We start from the raw sequence: 12,956 nt of genomic DNA, 5'->3' as shown, positions 1-12,956 counted from the left end.
GCTGTCCAGCCCCGCCGGAGCTGTCCGCGGCTCAGCGCCGCCTCCCCGGGGCCCGGCAGGGAGGGGCTAAAAATAAAAACGGGTGGAAGACTGAGACCCTTTCATAACCACGAGTTACCAGGTCGGGCGGCTGCCTCTGAAGGAGGTGCGGTGGGAACAGAAACAGGGCGAGCCGAAGTTTTTAGCCCGGGTGGCTTCAAGGTTTGAGCTGCTATTTGTGGGAAGCTCGGCATGAATTGCTAGTCGTGACATTTCAGTTCTGGATTTTTCTGAATATACAATTGAAAACGTGCATAATTTCTATCTGCATCCCAGCCGTTTTTTTAATAAAAGGATTGAATCCTAATGGATGAAAAAATGTACTGGTAGTGGCCTTTTTAAACTGGAATGCAAAAGAAAAGCACTGGTTGCTACAGCCTCATCGATTTACAGGTTGAACACCCTGCTGAGATCAGTAGAGCGCACTTGACCTGATGTCAAAAAGAGAATCAAGGTATATATTTTGCAACCAGGCCACACTTACTTCCTTGTCGTCTTCAAGCCCTGTGCAAAACAGCATTTATGGCAATGTGCTTAAACACCGGTTAGGAGATTACTGAAATCTTGGCTTACTTGGCAGGGAGTAGAGATCAGCATAACTGCTCATGTACACTGGGGTCTTTCCAAGCTGCTCTGTCCCCACTCCTGGAACCTTTACACTGTCTGAGACTGCTCACAGCAGCAAGGAGTTGTAAGCAGGGGTCCCCTGAACAGGGTAGAAAGGCCCTTTCAGAGAAAATAAAGAAATTCTAAGAAAATATGAAGTTACTAATTATTTTCAAACCTGTGAGAATCGGGAGATTTTAAAAACTGAAAAAAGAACTGAAGCTGTGAAAAGGGGGAAATGGCACCACTACAACACCTGATGTTACAGGGAATTGGAAACTTTGTGCCAGGTTGTGGGAATTTGCATGAGTACAAGTATGAGGCCTTCTGTTTTACTTACTTAGAAAATTAGCATTCTTTGTTTTCATACAGAATTAAATTGGCTAAGAATAAAGGATCTCCAACTTTACCTACATACGAATGGTCATAGTACATCAGCCAGCTCACTGAAGGCTCAATTCCTTCATATCAGCCAGGGATGTTGCTTCCCGTGTCATGCCAGTGTGATATAGCTTGGGTATTGGGTCAGGTTATCCTGCAGGCAACGCTGTCTTTACCACCTCCACTAACAGTCCAATACTGGTGGCACTGGGGAAAGAAGTCTTGCAGAATGGGATTCTGTGTGTGTTGACCAGGGGATTGCTCCTCCATGGCCCAAACCTGGGCAGTGTATTCAGGGGTAAGAGCTGGATGGTGCCAATGACACGGCTAATTTCCAGCCCTTGGTAGGAGATGTAGTGTCAGTAGCAGGTGAGATTTCTCCACTGGCAGGTGAAGGGTTCAGGATATAATCTGAAATTACTTGAGCTTCCCAATTCTTGTAGTGGAAATGGCTGCAGTGACTAAATATTTATGTCCCAAGTCCCATGTCTATAAAATTATCATTAGCTTTTCTATTGTCTGTACTTCCTTTCATAAAAAAAAAGCTAACATCTTAAAAAAAACCAGTAGCATTCCCAAGTAACTCATTGGAGACTTGCTGCTTTGTGCACATGCTTTCTTTTGAGTAGAGTGGAGAGGGAACTTGGAATTAATTATGAATAAAGAAAAAATATGAATCCTACTTTCAAAGGCTTCCCTGTATGATTGATGTTCATGTTGAATATCCAGCTGAGACTGGAATCAGAGGAGATTCAGTGTATTTGCTCTTGGAGTGGATCGCCTCCATTTCATTATCTTCTTCAAGACCTGCAGGAAATAAATGACTGATTCTGCACACAAACACCTGCTCAGGGCCTGCATGGTACTTTCTTAAGAAACTGAAAATATGTGTACGCATTTTAAACATGATAGAGCAAAGAATAAAGACCACCACTGATCCTTAGCATGAATGAAATGTATCTTGTCTGAAGGACCTTCTCGGTAATTACATTATGATTATAACCTATCTAGAGAGACAGTATTAAATAACATAACAATTAATTGCTTCAAGAATGGCTTCTGGAGAACTCCTTAACTCCGTCCTACCATGTGCAAACCCAGGTTGGTTTCTGCAGTGCAGGACCTTATCCCACCTCCTTCCCTCCTCATTCCAATTCATGTTTCAGGGCCTCTTCAGTTAAATTACAAAATAAAGTACCATACGGGAGGGATTTAAATCACACAATCAATAAGACAGCTTGCACAGACCCTCATCACTCACCTCTGGCTGATAGAATCAATCCATGAACAGGCCAGAAAGATTACCTGAAAAAAGGATGGATTCATAGGTGTTATCTGTGCTTTCTGTTCTGAGTGAAAATAGCCAGGTTTGTGTGCTTGCTGTGTTGCAGAGAGGAGCAGAAACAGCACTTTGTCAGTCCTCCCCAGACTCTGTCAGTGTGCTTGTTAATGTTTTTGTTTTGAAAACTTTTTAAGGCATTGGAGGGCTAAAATTTCTTGTAAGCATCTTTTGGACAGTCCATGCATTTACTGAACTGTTTATTAGTCTGTAACACAACACAAGGATTTCTGAAAACTTCTTTAAGCTCTATTCTCCTTACATGTGAAGTTTTCCTATATCCCCAAATACCATGGTGGGATTTACCACAGGGTATATGAATCATTGCAACTGTAGCTGATAATCTGCATCAGTTGTCCAGGATTATGACACAGTTGTCTCTTCTGATCAACACGGTTATCAATTCAGAAAATATAAACTTTTGTAAAATACCCTTTTTTTTCTTAGTAAGGCTTTCAATTGGGTAATAAATTCACTGGGATTACAAAGAACAGTTGTCTCCCTCCAGTAAGAAAACAGATGGTTGGTTGTAAGAGGAGCAAAGTTTACATAAATGCTTGTTAAAGGAAAGAAACCCATTAAGAGTCCAGTATGCTATAATTACTCTTGGTTTTTATACAAAAATCTTGAATGTATTTATAGAAAGGAGAGGAGGTATTACGTTAATCAAGGCAAATGTGTTTAGAAGTTCTGTTGAAGGTTAATATGTATCTCCTAGTGAGCCAGAGGAGAACACATTAAGCTTCGTAAAGTGATCGTTGATTAGACTGACGTCAGTGAAAATGCAATTAGTCTTATATATTCCTGGACATATGGAATGGATGTTGCAAAATAGCCAGGAATTAATTTCCTTGATTGCTTTCTTTTTCTCTGGTTTTACTGGGAGGCTCATGCTTTGACTGTAGAACTCTGGAAGTTTAAAGCAGCTGAAAACTTTGAGAACAGGGAGTTTCAAAGAAAAACATGCATGGGAGTTTCTGTGGTGTTCTGCAGCTGGACTGGTGGTTCCAAGCCCCAAATCTCCCCAAATAGGAAGAGAAAACCCACACTCATTGCTGAAGGTGTGACAGAGTGCTCCTGGTCGATCTGAGGTATTGAATCTGCCGGCAAGACATCACCGAAGAAATAATCCGGACTTGAGCGTAGTGCACTGTTCCTGGACCTCCTGTGGGTCTGCTCACTTTCATACGCCTGTAGTCAGCTCTGACTACCGTCATCCTAGTCCTCTGCCTTAGAAGAGCTTTTGAAGTGCTGTGGCTGTTTTTCATTTCATTCCTAGCTTGTGCTGAGCAAGGTCTTTTTCCATCAGGAGATATATTAAGCTACTTAAAACAGACAGGACAAATGATTTTGGCAGAAACACAGGTTTGTGGGAGATTTTCACCTTGCGGAGGTGCATTTTCCAGCTGTGAAACAGCTGTGCCCAGACGGATCGGATACATGTGATCATGTTGCTTACTATTTCAGTAATTATCTGTACTGTACCATCCTTTGTGGTGTGCCCGCTTCTTCCTTGCATAACTGAATCACTGCCTTGGGTTGCAGAGTGATGCAAGGATGCAGTTTACTACTGACAGCCCCGGTCCCTTGCATGGTTTCTGTGGATATTGCCTGTGGTGACTACATAAGAATAATGGATCAAAGGTTTGGTGTGTTTTGGTGTTTTTTTTTTTAATTAAGTGGGTGTATGTGGCTCACTGTCAAAAGTTGGGGCACACTGCTCTCACTAGTGCAGTAACACATGTCTGAAGAGGCTAGGGGTGAGTCTGAGCACAGTGTTGTGGGCTGATGTGGGTAAGAGACTAGCTGCTGGCCATGGCCTTGGGCAATCCAGCCCAGGTACTCAACTGCTCAGTTACAGCTGCATTGACTGACCCCTCCTCTGTCACACTAAGGTTCAGACCCATGGGAACTGCCACAACTCACATCAAAAGCGACACTTCACAGGTCTGCCCTCAACCTTTCACAGTCACCTGCAAGACTGAAAAATCAATTTCTGGAAGTCAAGGACAAATCCCAACTGACCGGTTGAACAACTCTTTTTCTAATAAGGTTTTAATGCATACCAATTCTTTGCTAGCTCTCCACAGCACCCTGAACTGAGATGTGCTTTAGTAGAAATTGCGAGTCGATCTGGCAATGTTATAATTTGAACATGGGTATATTAATTAGATTTCCCCAAGGTTGGGCAGAAGACCTCAGCAATCATTTTCAGGACTTTGCTCAGAAACAGGTCCAACTTCCTTTAAACACAATGTAAAAGTAACAAAGAATCCACTGACAAATTTGCATACAAATATCCTATTTCATTAAACCATGACAGGACTAAGATTAAGTATATAATAAATTAAACTCTATCTCTAGGGAAGCAGAAATCTCCAGTGAGCATCCTGCACAGTTTGTCCATCTAATTTTTCTTTTATAAATTTAGTCATTACCATATTTCATTAGTAACAGACTTCTTGTGGTTTGGGTTTTAGGGCTGTTAAAAGACTGGCAGTAGGCAGTAGTTGAGTCATTTGTATAGAAGAGTGATGATAAATTATGCTGGACTTCCTATATCAATTTAATCAGCATAGCCTTTAAAGTTCAATGCTTAGTGTCATTATAATAATCAAAGTTGAGTTTATATATGAAGTCTGATTAAAATACTTTATGCAGCTTTCTATTATATGCTCTCTATAATATGCACTCTGTAATATGCTAGTCTGAGCCTGCCTGGATCGTTCTTTTACTTCTCATGAGTAATTTGGAAAAATAAGCAAGAAGAATTGCAGATTCTACCCTGTCTTCTCCAGATTAAGGAACATAAAAACTTAATTGCTACTTATGATCTGACTAATGCTCTCCCTATTCCAGTGCAGTATTTCAGGTAGCAGCCAGAAACTTATGCTTTGAGAAATCACACAGGGAAGTAAGAAAGAACGACTTGTGCAGGGAAGACATTTTCTTTTATTCTACTGTTATTTTAAGGTGGGCAATAACCTGAAGCACGAAGGCTTATATTTTGTTTTTAAGATGCTTTGTAGTACAATTAAGCACTTGCATTTCCTGAATAAACAGCTCATCCTTTTCTGTATTCCTCCAACCTTTTGGCTTCAGTAATGTCTGATAATGACTTTCACTGGTGAAGGCAGTGAAGGGTTTCCTTTAACCCAACTCTACGTGGCCATCTTTCTGTTTCCTTTCAGCCTGTTATGTTTCATTGGGTGAAAAGATAACTAAGTGTGTCTGGGTTTCCTTCCTTGGACCATTCGTTATTTTGTGTATCACTAACACATCTGCAGCTTGTGCCCCAGCACTGGAGAGCTGAAATATTTTCATTAGCATGAGGCAGAAGGCTTACACAGCAGAAAAAAGAGAGAGTTATCCACTCTGACAGCCAGGGTTCTCCTGCTCCTCCTTTCCTAGGAGTTCAAGCCACTGGCTGAGGTCTGCTCAGATGTAGCTCCTGGGTCCTATGCACCCTGAGGGGAAAGGTGATTGAATCATTGCCGTGAGATCTGCAAAGAAACTTGGGCACACAGCGGGGACACCTCATTCTTTCTCATGTTGTTTTCCTGCTCTCCACAGCAGTCAAGACAGCTGTAAAACCTTTACTGCTAAAATTGCCCCCTTGTTTCCTCTTTAATCAGAATTCAGAAAAAAACCCAAAACTTTGCCTAACAGGGAGAGAGAGAGAACAGGTAGAAAAATCTGCCTATATGGGGCAATAGATCATAAACTTTAACTCATCATCAATGCTAACAAAATAAGTTTGGGAAAGGCACCCAAGATAGCACAAATCTACCCTGAACTATTGAGTTAAACTTGACTTTTTTCCCCTTTTGTAGCGTTCTTTTGTCCTCTTGATGAACAAAAGTGTTCTTGCTTTTATTAATGTCTTCTATGCTAAAAGAAAAAAAACAAGAAAAATGCAAAGAACATGCCAAGTGGGAAGGTAAAGGTAGATGGAGAGAATTAAGGATGTTGACTTACCGTAACTGTATATCTTAACTATATAACTTAACTATAGAGAGAAATCTGCTGTTATTTGCTACTCAGTCACAACCATTTTTGTTCAGAAACATCATCTCCTCTTTCATCTGGTAGCTTATACTGTGTCAGGTATGGGACTATAGAGTAAACTACAGTGATGTTTTTGGTAACTAGCTGCCCGTATCAATCCCAGTATTATAGTTCACTAATTACAGAAAGTTGGGGGGTTAACCCAGAATGACTGTGTTTTCATTAAATCTATTTTTTCATTATTTTCTATATCATAAAAACAGAGTTTATCTTTGCAGTTTTCTATTTTTCTCCCCTTATCTAAAAGTATGGAGGTTTTATACCTAAATATTACTGAGGTGTTCACTGTCATTAAATCAGCTCTCTGGAACTGTAAAGGGCCCCCAACAGGGAGTACAGGCAGTGAGTTAGTGCTCCACCAATGCAGAGATTTAAGGAGTGTGCTTAAGCGGATCTCTTTTGAGTTCAATGAGGCTGAAAGCAGACTCAGAATTAACAGTGTGCATACATCTTTCACCACATAGACAGCATCCAGACCATTCATTACATGCATGGATTCAGTTATAAATTGAACCCTCAATATAAATAAAGCTAGGGAGTTTTCTTACTTTTTCCTATAAATATAAGGAACTTTCTTCACTGCTTTGGGAAGTCTTGGGAGAACTGTAGGAGAATATTTGTAGAGGGGACCCTGTGGAGTTCAATAGAAACATTGCTGCATTTTTAATGCAGTGTATCAAGTTAAAGTAAGCTTAATATTTCCTCTTCTAAATGCCTTTATCAGAGCAATTCTATTTCAACTATTGACTGTAAGCTGGAGGAAGGCAGGGACAAATTAAGCCATTGTAAGTCCTGGCAATTCTTTCAGTATTTACGGACATCCATGTTAGTCACTGGCTTGAGCATTTTTCTGTCTGCTTGAGTTAGGGATCAGCAAAAAGATCTGTGTTAATGGCATGCTCTTAGGAGCTACTGGAACTAATTTTATTTTAGGTAAGCTGGGATAGATATGATGCAGCTGCACTTCCGTGGAGGGTCTGAAATTATATTGGTACTCATTTTCTCATCACCTGTTGATGCAGTGGTTCCTGACACCTTCCCTCCCCTGCATTTTATCCCCATGGGTCACCGCACTTCACTGCTGATCTCCAGAACAAATGATGGGGAAAAGAAGACAGATCACTCATTGGTGGCAGAGGTCTGAAATTGGTGCGTTATATGGTTTCTAAACACTGGATGCTGTCTGTGGAAGATATGAGGTTGCTTCCTTGCATCCTAAATGCTGGACGTTCCCTCTAGCCGAGCAGCCTCACATCGTACATAAGCTGCTGGTTCTTTATCACAGTACAGATGGAAGCAGTAGCAGGGGCTGGCAGTGCTGGTCCTACACTCAGCACGTGCTGCCTTTCTCCCTCATGCCCGCACGCACCTTCTCTCACACAGTTGTTGCTGTTTAAGATACCTTCTACTCAAATCTGAAATTGTGTTTTGTAAGCCCAGAGCAGGAAATCCACGTAATGCTCCAATATTTGGACTAGCTATCTCCTCCGTAATATTTCCTGGTTTGCCCTCTTCATTATGCATTCTGGATTCTCCCCAAAGCGGAGTTATTTTCCTCCTCTACATTGATGAGAAGGTGGATGTATTCCATCTGGTTGCCAGAGAAGCAAGATTTGGTGACTTTTTAAATTATCATTTTATTTCTGTATCAGGATAACAGGACAGTTGGGTATTTCCAGGACTTTCTGTGGGATCTTTTCCAGTCTCTTGTTAGGGCACTCTGAGCACCATCCTGCAGGGGCTGAGCCCCGGTGCAGAACTGGGGGTTGATAAGGGGGTCCATCAACAGCCCCCAACATGGCAGGTGATGAACCAGGACCAGGGGTCATCCAGGGGGCCCAACCAGGAGCAAAAGGGGATGAGAGCAGGGGCACAACTGGAGACGAGCTACAACATGCATTCAAGGGGTCCACCCAGGAAGAATGGCTGGAGATCGGCACTCCTGTGGTGCCACTGGGGCAGGGACTGATGACCCCAGGCTGAGCTGAAATGGGGTCCTGGGCCATGGGCAGGGGTGTGGGGAGGCCCAAGGTGGGGCTGGGCAGGGCCAGTAAGGCCTCTAAGTGCCCCCGGGGCTCCTCTCCTATAACTCTGGGTAGCACTATGGCCGTAACCAGCAGCAGGACCCAGCGGTCACAGTTCTGACATGACAGTGCAAAATCTTGCATTTTATTCTTACCGCTGGACACTACCCTGCTGTGTGTTCATAAACCTGTTTCTGTTTCTCCATCCATAAGAGGAGGATGACATGTCTTATTGGGAAGGCATAGGGCTTAGTTGCTTACTGAAACTTTGCATAATGAAAATGCTTTCTAAGCATTGTTAATTAGCCGTTACATTATTTGTTGCCGAAGGAATGTAAAACATCCTGAAGGAAATCTTGGCCCTACTGAGAGCACAGAAAAATCTCCTTTGCTTTTCCTAGAACAGAGATTTCAACTCTCATACCAACTGCCTATATCAACAAGGCATTACTTTATGCTCTTGTCCTTGATTATGCATCCTTGGAAGATGCCACATCAGTAAGTTTTTAGGCACTTTAAATTCATGCATTAAAGCATTTTTTAAAATTCAACAGTTGCATCACTTTCAAAACAAAAGAAAAAACCTAACAAATACAATACACCCAACTGTGCACACATTTCTTCTCAGAGAAATAAGGTGAGCGAATAAACACATGGTGTATTTCACTTGCACTGCTGACAGCACAGTTTGAAGGTGCTCAGAGATCATTATAGGGTTCTCAAGAGAACAACCTGATAGAACAGAAAAGTGATGCACTAAAGAGCATTAGAAAGATTCCTACTGACCGCAGCAGACTTCAGATCAGGCAGACACAACCTGCAATGCTGACAAACATGTAATCTGAATCTGGACATATCCATATGGATAAAGTAGAGTGCCTAGGTTAGTATTTTATGAATCTTCCTATCTATATCTGTACAAAAGATTAAACTTGTATGCCTTTAAAATAGCAACAATATATACATTTATTTATATATATACCTGATTGCTTGATTATTTTGAGTATACTACTTAAGTAACATATATTTATTACTGGCATATACCCCCTAGCTTTCCACAATAGAGTATAAAGCAGTAATTGGATTGCAATATAAAGTTATACATAATGATAAAAATTAAGAGGATATATAGAATATAACTTTGAATCTTGGCAGTCATGTGATCTGTCTTCAAAGCCAAGACAAGACCACCTATGGCTATAGCGCTCCCAACACAAAGCTATTTAACTGTTCTACGAAAAAATGCAGTAACGAAGATCTCTAACCCCCTCTAGACAATCTCTTCCGCTGTCTGATTGTTCTTATTGTTCAGCAAGCTGCCTAACTGAAATTTCCTTTTGCCGTAATTTAAATCTGTTACTTTCCTCCAGATCCACTGGGAGATGAGTAAAGTCTATTACCTCCTTCTTTTCCCCACCTTTCTGCATATGAAAGACTGAGACCACCTCCCTCCACCTTCTCTTCACTAAACAATCCATTTTTTTCCCTGTCAGTCACGCTTCCCAGATGTCTGATCAACCTTTGTTCTCTTGCAGGATCCTCCCCAGGGTTTTTCTTGGTACGTTTTAGAAGGACTTTGAACTGGGCCCTTTCTGCAGAAGCCCTGTGGAGGGCGAGTGGGAGGATGACTTGTGCGTCTTAATACCCACGGTTCTGCAGTACTGCCCACCACCATGCAGCCGCAAAGATGAGCTCATGGGCTGACACTGAGTCACATTCAGTTTACTCACTGTCGTACCCAGACTCCTTTCCGAAGAACTTACCTACTTAGTTATTTCACCTCTTGTTCTTCTTCAGTTTGTCACAAATGTGATATTCTATGCTTGTAGGTACTGAATTGTGCTCTGTTCTCTGAATTCTGCCATAGTTGGTCAAAATCTTTTTAATCTTATCTCCTAAAGTGCTTACAGCTTGGCATTTTCAGCAAATTAAAGAAAGGTACAAGTCACAAGTGACTTGATATATCAAGTCTTTCAATGATACTGGAGAACCCCAATCAATATGTCTTCCATGCTGGCTGTGAATCTTTGATAACTATCATTTCATTACAACTATCCAGCTGTATGTACACTCACCTTCCGGCACTTTTCAACCGAACCAGGTTTTCCTAGCTTATTTATGATAACCTCATAATATCAAAAGGCTTGCTAAGATGCAAAGAGATGATATCTGCTTTTTTTTTTCCCCAGTCCAGGAGGCCTCTTAGCTTGTCAGAGAAGGAAACCAGGCTGAATTAATTACAATTTGTCCTTGACAAGCCCATGGTGATTGTTGGTTATGACAATACAAATTTGAAGTGCTAATGGGAAGACCGCTTGAGCATCTGTTCTTGGGTTTATTTTACTGTTAAATTTCACAATCTAGCTGGAAATTCTTTATATGGCCTTTCTGCTTTGAAAAGGCATAAACTGTGCTTGCTCCTTCCCCATCTTGTGATCTCAATCTATTCTTAACAATTTTTCAAAGATCATTGCTAACAGATCCGGTATCAGCTAAACTCCGTGGAATTTGCCCATCAAAAAAGCATGAAATTCTCTATCCTGTTCATGTCTTATTATAGCCTGTGTTCCTATACCTTTTTCTTGCTGTTAGTAACCTGTGATCAGATTGGGATGACTTCAAATTGAGCAATAAAGCAATAAAAATCCATCTTTCCCAGCACACTGTATTATTATAATCTTTCTTTTCCCCATTATCCTGTTCATCAGTTATCTTCCTAGTTCTGTAGAATAATCTTTTAGCCAGGCCGCATTATTTCACACTGAGCAATCTTCTTGCCTGCGATTAGGCCTCTGCACTTCAAGATGATATGAGCATTTTGTTCAGATTTGTTTTAAAATATAGCTCTTGGCTACCTCTGTGTTCCTCTCATAGCTGATACTTGACAATCCACTTCTGCTGAATCACTTGATAGTATATTCTTGTGTTTAATTCATTTATTGCATTTCACAGCCAAGGCCTCAGTGTATGTGAATGTCTCTCTGTGCCATATGATACAGGAGCATCCGCATCAGACATTGGGCTCACACTGCCACCTACTCCCGTCCCCCCAGGGCCCCCTGGTTTAGCAGCTCATGTCAATTAGCTCATCACTCACGGCCTCTTAAAATTCAGCCTCCTCCAGCAAATCAGCTCCTCTTCTATCATCTAGCAATTTCACAGGGCCTGTCCCCGATCCCAGCTCTGCCATGCTAATAATCCTTGACTACAGCGCTCATTTGTAATAATCTCAAAATGATTGTTTTTAATTGATTTTAGTTCTTGCAACAGAACAAACTGAAGTGGATGTGCTAACATGTTTTATAAGCTGAAAGAGCAGTGGTAACTTGTCTTACGGTGTGGGAGAGAGTTGGGATGAAAAGGGGTAATCCACGTTTTGTTTCATTTTCCTGCCGCCACTTGGGGAAGAAATAGGTCCTGTTATACAAACCCAGAGAAACTAATTGCAGTGTTAGTTAAATACGACAGTTGTACAGTTAGAAAACAGCCTCTGCCATAGTTGGCATGGACTGTGGTGGATATATGCTACCCAGAGGTTTTTCACGGTTTACTTTCACAGCCTGACCCTTTTCCCTTTTTCCTCTCTGTAGATTATCAATTCTGTGGTATTGCTGATTCTGCTGAGCGCCCTGACCGATCCTGACCAGTACCACCTAACCAGTGCTGAATTAGGGGGTGAATTTGAATTTATGGATGATGCCAGTAAGTACAAACTGCCTAAATACTAGCACTCATTGCTCCAGCATTTATGTACCTGACCTATCTTTTCAGTAAGTACAGTCCTTTAATTATTGCTTCACCTTGGTATCTTACAGATGCATTTTTGTTGTGAAAGGTATATTCATGGCACAGCTCAAACTGGTTACGTATTAGTAACCTTATCTGCTACCTATTAGTAATCCATCCACTCTGCTGTGTCCTGGCTTGGCAGGGGCAGAGCAAACCCTTGACATGGAGATGTTATCCCTGAGCATGATGCTGAAAGCCCCTGGGGGGATTGTGCAAGACACAGGGAGATAGGGAGTCTCTGCGCCTCCCAGCACCATGTCCCGTAGTGCCTGCACATGCATAAGAACCCTTACTGCTATTTATGTAACTGCCCGAACGTGTTCATTCGTGTTGTGCATATTTACACAACCCCCGTGAGCACATGGCATGTCTTACACAAACCTATTGTGATAGGTGCAAGTATAAATATTAACTGTATAGTTGTAGACATATTAGCGATAACACAGGGCTGCTTCCTTCTCTCACCAAAGGACATCACAGAAAATCTTCAATACAGTTTCAGGGAAGGGTGAGCCAGGCCATTTATGTCTCCTGCAAAAACCTCCTGTCCTTTGCAAATGTGTCTTTCTTCCATGACTTTTTCAAATTATTTGGTGATGTTTGGTTTGTTGATTTGCTTTAACCATTTAATGCATATCTAGAAAAGTTTTCCCTCAATGTGATTTTGATAAAAGTTGTTTATTTTAATTTCTGCTCACAAGACTGTTACG

At 41.5% G+C, this 12,956-nt stretch overlaps 1 protein-coding gene across 1 annotated transcript in view; it reads left to right on the top strand.

Moving 5' to 3' along the window:
* Positions 1 to 12,956, top strand: part of LAPTM4B (lysosomal protein transmembrane 4 beta) — a 60,643-nt gene that overhangs the window by 4,443 nt on the left and 43,244 nt on the right. Inside the window, exon 2 of the mRNA XM_059815685.1 lies at positions 12,048 to 12,159. Coding sequence (XP_059671668.1) covers positions 12,048 to 12,159 — 112 coding nt within the window. The remainder of the gene's footprint in view (positions 1 to 12,047; positions 12,160 to 12,956) is intronic.

This window comes from Gavia stellata, chromosome 3, assembly GCF_030936135.1.
Source record: "Gavia stellata isolate bGavSte3 chromosome 3, bGavSte3.hap2, whole genome shotgun sequence".
Taxonomy (NCBI): domain Eukaryota; kingdom Metazoa; phylum Chordata; class Aves; order Gaviiformes; family Gaviidae; genus Gavia; species Gavia stellata.
Note: the sequence above shows the minus strand (reverse complement) of the source record. Positions and strands in the feature narration are given on the sequence as shown.